Source organism: Poecilia reticulata, linkage group LG20, assembly GCF_000633615.1.
Source record: "Poecilia reticulata strain Guanapo linkage group LG20, Guppy_female_1.0+MT, whole genome shotgun sequence".
In the NCBI taxonomy this organism is placed as follows: domain Eukaryota; kingdom Metazoa; phylum Chordata; class Actinopteri; order Cyprinodontiformes; family Poeciliidae; genus Poecilia; species Poecilia reticulata.
This window is the reverse complement of record NC_024350.1, coordinates 13,427,294-13,434,234: the sequence shown is the minus strand read 5'-3', so window position 1 is coordinate 13,434,234 and position 6,941 is coordinate 13,427,294. Positions and strand designations below refer to the sequence as shown.

General features: G+C 41.2%; 1 protein-coding gene across 1 annotated transcript in view; it reads right to left on the bottom strand.

Moving 5' to 3' along the window:
* Window positions 1-4,495: 4,495 nt before the first annotated feature.
* stau2 (staufen double-stranded RNA binding protein 2) overlaps window positions 4,496-6,941 on the bottom strand; it is an 87,125-nt gene continuing 84,679 nt past the window's right edge. Inside the window, exon 15 of the mRNA XM_008396384.2 lies at window positions 4,496-5,914. Within this exon, the coding sequence (XP_008394606.1) occupies window positions 5,879-5,914 (36 nt within the window). The 3' untranslated portion in view covers window positions 4,496-5,878. The remainder of the gene's footprint in view (window positions 5,915-6,941) is intronic.

The window sequence follows — 6,941 nt, the reverse complement described above, 5'->3', positions numbered from 1 at the left end:
TTCCAGTTAGTATAAATCCAAAGCAGCAACAAATGCCTTGTACAAAAAGGTCATGACCAAAGTTGACATCTGCCATCGTAAAACAGCTGCAAGCTTAAAATTATTTGGAAAAGTGTAAACGGGCATTATTTTATGAACCTTTCAATGTTAGTTAAGTTTGGAAAATCAGACAGAACCCTGTAAAAATGGAAGGATGATCCATTGTACATCATCAGTGATCTGCTTGAATTAAACTAGATTAAGTGTTTACAGTCAAAGTAAGTGAATAGTATGAATGTGATACCAAAACCATCCCTAAATATTGAATTATTCCTTAATTTCTTCTAGGCTGACATTAAATTTTTTTCTTTTAAATTTGAACATGTTTGCCTAAGAAAAAGCGGGAATAGATGTCAAAGTTGCTTAAGCATGTTACATCAAATTTTCATTTTTGTTGTTTTTGTGAAATATGTTTTGTATTTGTATCGGAAGCTTATTATATGCTTGTTCCCCCCCACCCCCACACAGTTTTGGAAAAAGTTTAGAAAACAGCTATGATTATATGGATGAATTTACAAATATTTTTAGGAACAGTTGAATTGTGTGTCCTATCCTAGTCCAAAGGTTTGAACTTTTTTCTAAATCACAGTGACACACGGAAGTTTTCGAATTTTTCTGACTCCAATCTGCTGCATGTGACTGTTGTTCCTGCACGGAAAATTTCCCCTAATATTTACTTGAAACGAACCACGGCAGTATGCAGAAATGGGTGTATTTAGATTCATGGATTGTCCTTCTCTGTTATGGTTACACAGAGTGGTTTTCTGAAACGTGGTGTTCCCTCTTTTCTTTTTTTTTTTTTAGAGACCTGGCAAAGCTACAAACATTTCTAAATGAATTAATACAAGTGACTTCTGGGAACACTTACTCTGTTAGAAATCGTCCAGGAATAGCAATTCTCTTCATAAATTAATTTGAAGAACTTATCTCATATATCTGTACAGAAAAAAAATGACTAATTGCCAGATTTTGACCCTCATCTGAGGCCTCCTAAAAACCACCAAGATGGCAAAAATCTTATTGTGGGACTAATCAGAGCCGGTTAAAGTTACTCAGAGACAAGCTAATTTTAAAACGTGGGATAATTTTAACTCTTTTGTACACTGAAGCTCTCAGGGCTCAGCTAGGAAGGTGCTTTATGAAATTTCTCAGAAGTAACTGCAGAAAGAAAATTCGAGAGTTTTTGTTTGAGCATCATCACGGACATTTATCTGAATCTGCAGAATTTCTCTATGGCTCTTTATCCCCCATTTAATTTGGTTGTAATTAAGAGGATCTGAAGGCTGGTCAATGGAACATCATTCACGTGGAAAAATCAATGACACTGGCATTTGCTTTTTCGTGCCACAGACAAACTCCAGCGTTCCATTGATTTTCGTGTACTTTGGGCACCGCGGGTCACATTTTACACCGGCTGGCCCAAGACGGGCGATTTGTCTTGTGTCGAACGTAGGCTCAAGCTGGTCTTCCACAACCTGAACGAGGTTCTGGAATAGAGATCTGCTGCTAATGTACGAGAGCAGCTTTGGCACTTCTCAATGGCAAGCAGATGTAGCTGCCAACAGAGTCCATTAGTCAGCGCGGTTGAATTGGACCGCCGCTGTCCCATTCACTCATCCATCTCACTAATGGTGGGGAGGAAGCAGAGCGGCTTTGGTGCTGCACAGGCGGTTAGCGCACCGGTGGACAGAACATGTGGAGGAGTTATGTGGGAACCATGTAAAGGAGGACGGAGTGGCAGGAGGAAAGAATGATAAGGGGAGACTGAAGTTAGACATTGAACATAGCCCGTTTTCACCAGCCAAACAGATTTTTGTTCTGCACAAAAGCTCATTCTCAAAATCACAAGCTGAAGAAAATCAGATGTTAATAATTTTTTAACATTTATGCTTTGTTACAGACAAAAACTGGTTTTCTCCTTTGTACCATCAGACCAGCTCAGAGAGTTTTGTGGCTTGTGTCTATTTTGGCTTATTGCAGGTTTTTGTTCGCAAGATTCTCGACTGCATTTTACAATCTTCATTTATAAATTGGATCTTTCTAAGTTTAGATGGCATCTACTCAAAGCACAAGGCCCAAAGATAATCTTTCTGAGTGTTTTAAGAAAAGGTGCAGCATGGGTTCTCTTAAAATGTATTCTCTTTGAGCCCTTGTGTTTATATGTGTATTGTTAAATTTCTCGCAGCCGAGTGTGAAGCGGCCGGGATGAGGCTCAGTGCCTCCAAATCCGAGGCCATGGTCWTGAGCYGGAAAAGGGTAGAGTGCCTTCTCCGGGTCAGGGGGGGTCGTCCTGCCTCAAGTGGAGGAATTTAAGTATCTGGGGATCTTGTTCACGAATGAGGGAAGARGGGAGCGGGAGATYGACAGGCGGATYGGGGCAGCGTCTGCCGTGAAGYGGGYGCTGTACCRGTCCGTCGTGRTGAAGAGAGAGCTGAGCCAAAAAGCGAAGCTCTCGATTTACCGGTCGATCTACRTTCCCACCCTCATCTATGGTCATGAGCTTTGGGTCATGACCGAAAGAACGAGATCACGGATACAAGCGGCCGAAATTGGTTTCCTAACCCTTAGAGATAGGGTGAGGAGCTCGTTCATCCGTGAGGGACTCAGAGTAGAGCTGCTGCTCCTCCACGTCGAGAGGAGCCAGCTGAGGCGGCTCGGGCATCTGGTCAGGATGTCTCCTGGACGCCCCCCTGGTGAGGTGTTCCGGGCACATCCCACCAGGAAGAGGCCTTGGGGAAGACCCAGGACACGCTGGAGGGACTATGTCTCCCGGCTGGCCTGGGAATGCCTTGGGATTCCCCCGGAGGAGCTGGAAGAAGTGGCTGGGGAGAGGGAAGTCTGGGCCTCCCTTCTGAAGCTGCTGCCCCCACGACCCGATCCAGGATAAGCGGAAGAAAATGGATGGATGGATGTTAAATTTGCTCAAATATAAAGATATAAAATGCTGCCTACATTCTTAGAGAATATAAATGTTTGTTTGAGGTGATAAAGAACTCTGCAATAGGGTGGTGTGAGTAGAGCAGTCATCCTATTTACAGATAGTAGTTTTTGACAAAGCGATGTGGAGTTCTGTAACCAACTGAGAATAAAGGCCACTAATACTACAAAAAACAGGACCCTGAAGGGACTTCTTTTGTTGAAGTCCCTAAAAAATTAACATTTCAAAATGCTATATCTCCTGGCGCAGTTTGTAATACCACAGACATTAGCGTACTGAAAAACGTGTCAAACATCTCGAGACACAAGGAAATGATGCAGATGTTGAATATCAAGTCCTTTCATGCCTTTTGAGTATGCATGTTGCTTTTGATGGCCTTCCAGGCTGAATAGTGTTTTGTATCAAGATGAAAGGAGTCGAATTCAGTGTTCAAGTATGTCAGAATGGGTTATGTTAGCTTTGCCCTGATGTCACAGTCTTCTTTAATTTATTTTTCATTAGTCTTAAGGATCAAGAGACTGGGAATGAATGTTTAATGTGCTGTAAGTCCCCCCAAAGTTTCTCTCTAAGCTGATTTAATCAAAAAAAAAAAAGCACAACCCAACAGTTTTACTTTTCAAACAGGTGCATGAATTAGTATCAGCACAGAGCATTTGAAGCTTTGCATGAAATTGCATACTAGTGAGTTACTGTTTGGTGCACTGTACTGTATATGTGAACAATTTCTTATCTGCCCTGTTCTTCAGATTACAGGCCGGTTTGTCAGTGTTGTGCTTCTTTTCCTCCTCCATATTTAATGGAAAGTCTGGCTTTTGAACATGAAATTAAATATAGCATTCATTTAAACTCTTTGCCTCTCAGATTTTATGGAAACATTATTATTCTCTCAGTCATTCATTATCCAAAGAGTCCTGCCATGTGTAGAAGGTAAGATGTCTGTTTTAGAAGTGTCTGTAGCTCCTCCTGTTGCTGTCAGTCTCTCTGGCGAGTTGTGATTCTACTATGAAATCTTTCTGATCTTTTGAAAACTCTGTGGCCTTCGTAAAATACAGCAAAGTAGAGAAGTCATATGAATCTAGCTATGCTTCATTTTTTGTCAATAAGGTTCAAGACTGCTGACAGGCGTAGACTCGAGACTGAATGGGGTGATGGTGGCGACGACGGTAGGAGTTTGCGGTCCTCTGAACTTGATAAAGTGCTATGCAAGTGCTGAAATCAGATGCATACAAACACACCATGAAGAAAAATTTCCCCATTGTCCAACAATAAATCCAAAATGTCCGTTTTCTTTTTTAGGTCAGCAAGGATAACTACAGATATTAGGCAAATTACATTTCTTCAACAAAAGATGGGCCATTTTTGTGTATGTGGAAATTCTACAACCTACTCTTTTCACCATTTATTTTAAAATGTCTTATTAAGCAAAGTAAAAGAGGTGAAGATGTTGAATTAAAAAACAAAATAAAAAAGTCAATGTTGGAGATATATTTAGCAAAAACGAGTCAAACAAACAGACCATTTTCCACATAAACTGAGGTGTTTTTACTGCATTTCAAAAACAGCCTTATGACACATTGCACACACAGCGAAGAAGAACACACATCTTCAACGTCAGTGGACAAAGTGACCCAAAGTGTCGTTTCGTGGGATTGGAGGGGAGCGGCAGCCTGCAGTTCAGACACAGGCTCCCTCTCCCCTCAGATGCTGCACTTCAGAAGTAGCAGGCGATAAAATCACCCAGTCGATGCCTCGGTAAGTCAATACAACACACACAATGGGTGTAGATGTGATCGACAAAAACTCTTGAGGGAGGGAGAGGAGAGGAAGGGACAATTCACTGACAAAGAACCACTGGGGATAACTTCTCCCTCGCTGGAGAACCTGCAGTTCCAACGAAGCTCTTCTCTGGAGCGCGACATCTGCATTAAATGCGAGAATGTTAATCATAAGCGGCTTTTCTTCAAGTTAAAAAGTAAAACAGTGCCCCCACCCCCTCCCATTGCTTCTGCATTTGTTCCTTCTTTGCTCCAGTGGCGCCGTGCCAGTGCGGGGTCGTGTTAAAACACCTCTAATAATAATAATAAACTTCTAACACCAGTTTTGTCCTTTTTGTCCACATGAAATTTTTTTTGTGGCATTCTTTTTTTTTTTTTTTGGAATATGATACTCTTGCAAAGTCATACACATCCATATAGATAGATGAACAGTTTCTTCTTTTTTTTGTCAGCGTACAAGGTAAGCTGGGTGACTATATATGAAGACAACAACTACAACTTTCACAGCACTGGCATTGGTTAATTTTAAATACAGTACTCAAGCATTGTTAGAATATTAAAATAACAAAAAGAAAAAAAAAGAAAAAGGGTAACATAATACCTCAGAAAAAAAAAAGCTACTGCACGCAAGTTGGTTGCTGTTCTAAAATGTTTCTTTCGTAAATCAATGGCATGATGTACATATTTGTTTTTAACCATACCAACATCTATTCCAAAGGGAACAAATTGTCTATGCAGTGTATCGCTTTGGACTTCCCTTGATTTCACACAGTACCATGCAATTATCTCATTATTCTGTATTTTATGCTCCAACGTTGTCATCTAAACTCTGACTGAAATCATCGATAAACGGGTTAGAATAGTGTTGTCTTCACATAGACTCGGGTAATGGTGCTTTAGTCGGTCATTTCTCGGTGCACATCCACCCTATTGCATGTCGACAGGTTTTGCAGGATACATTGGCGATCGTGTTGGTGGTGGGGGGAATTGAGTGGGAGAATATTCTGGGTGTAAGGTGGGTGTTGTTGGATGAGGAGGAGGAGGATGGGGCGTTGGGGTTGTCAGCTCCTTGACGACGGCCTTTGAATCCTTGCAGACCTGAGTGGTGGTGCCTGAGTTAGTCTGTTTAATGTCCATCCTCCCTCCCGCATGGTTCGGTGGTCTGAAAAGACAAACGAAGCCCGCATTAGGGAGTGGGAAGGGCATTTGTCTGATTACTCTGGAAATGTTGGTAATAGTCCCTCCCTCTGTGGCTAATTCTATCAACGCTTCCTGGGAAAGTAGAGGGATTCTCTTAGTCTTCGGTGAGTTATTAATTAAAAACCGAGCAATTCTCGTAACGGAAAAACTTTAAGAGACGAAAAGTGTTGCGACTGTGACTCAGGCCACTTAACGGGTCCTTAACTGTTTCACACTAGCTGATAAAGTCTGCCAGGTGCTTTGTTTACTAGTCGGAAAAAGGCCGAGAACAGGGTCTGGTTGAAAAAAAAAGAAAAGATTGTTTCCTTCTACTTTATTGTCCTTTTATATGCATCAGTTATTTCAAGAACAGTCAAGTGGAAATAACACAATGTCTTACAAAGGTATTCACACCTCATTAACTGTCATGTTTTAACTAGAACCTTCTATGTTTTTAATTGGGATTTTATGCGACAGAGCCACACTGCATAACTGTGAGGCGGAAGGAAAAATATTCAGTGGTTTTCACTTTTTTTCCAAATAAAAATCAGAAAATTTGGTATGCATTTGTAGTCTCTCTCAATCCTTTGTAAATTACATCGTGCTATAGTTGGCTGCAAGTCTTTAGGGTTATGTTTCTACCAACAGTCCACATCTGGAGATGGACAATTATGCCCAATCTTTTTCTTTCTTCTTTTTTTCAAAATGGAGAATGGAGAGCTTCTGATAACATCCAATTTCAAGTCTTCCCAAAGATTCTCCCTCGGATTTAGGCCGGGAATTTGACTGAGCCATTGCGACACACGAGTATGCTTTGGTCTAAACCAGGTGTATCCAACTCTAGCTGTTGAGATCGACTGTCCTGTTTTAGATAAGTTCCAGCTCCAACACACCTGAACCAGATGATTGAACTAGCTCTTCACCGTGCCATCAAGTTTGGCTAAAGTCAGGTAATTCAGGTGTGTTGGAGTATGGCTACAATTAAAACTTGCATTCCAGGAGATCACAAA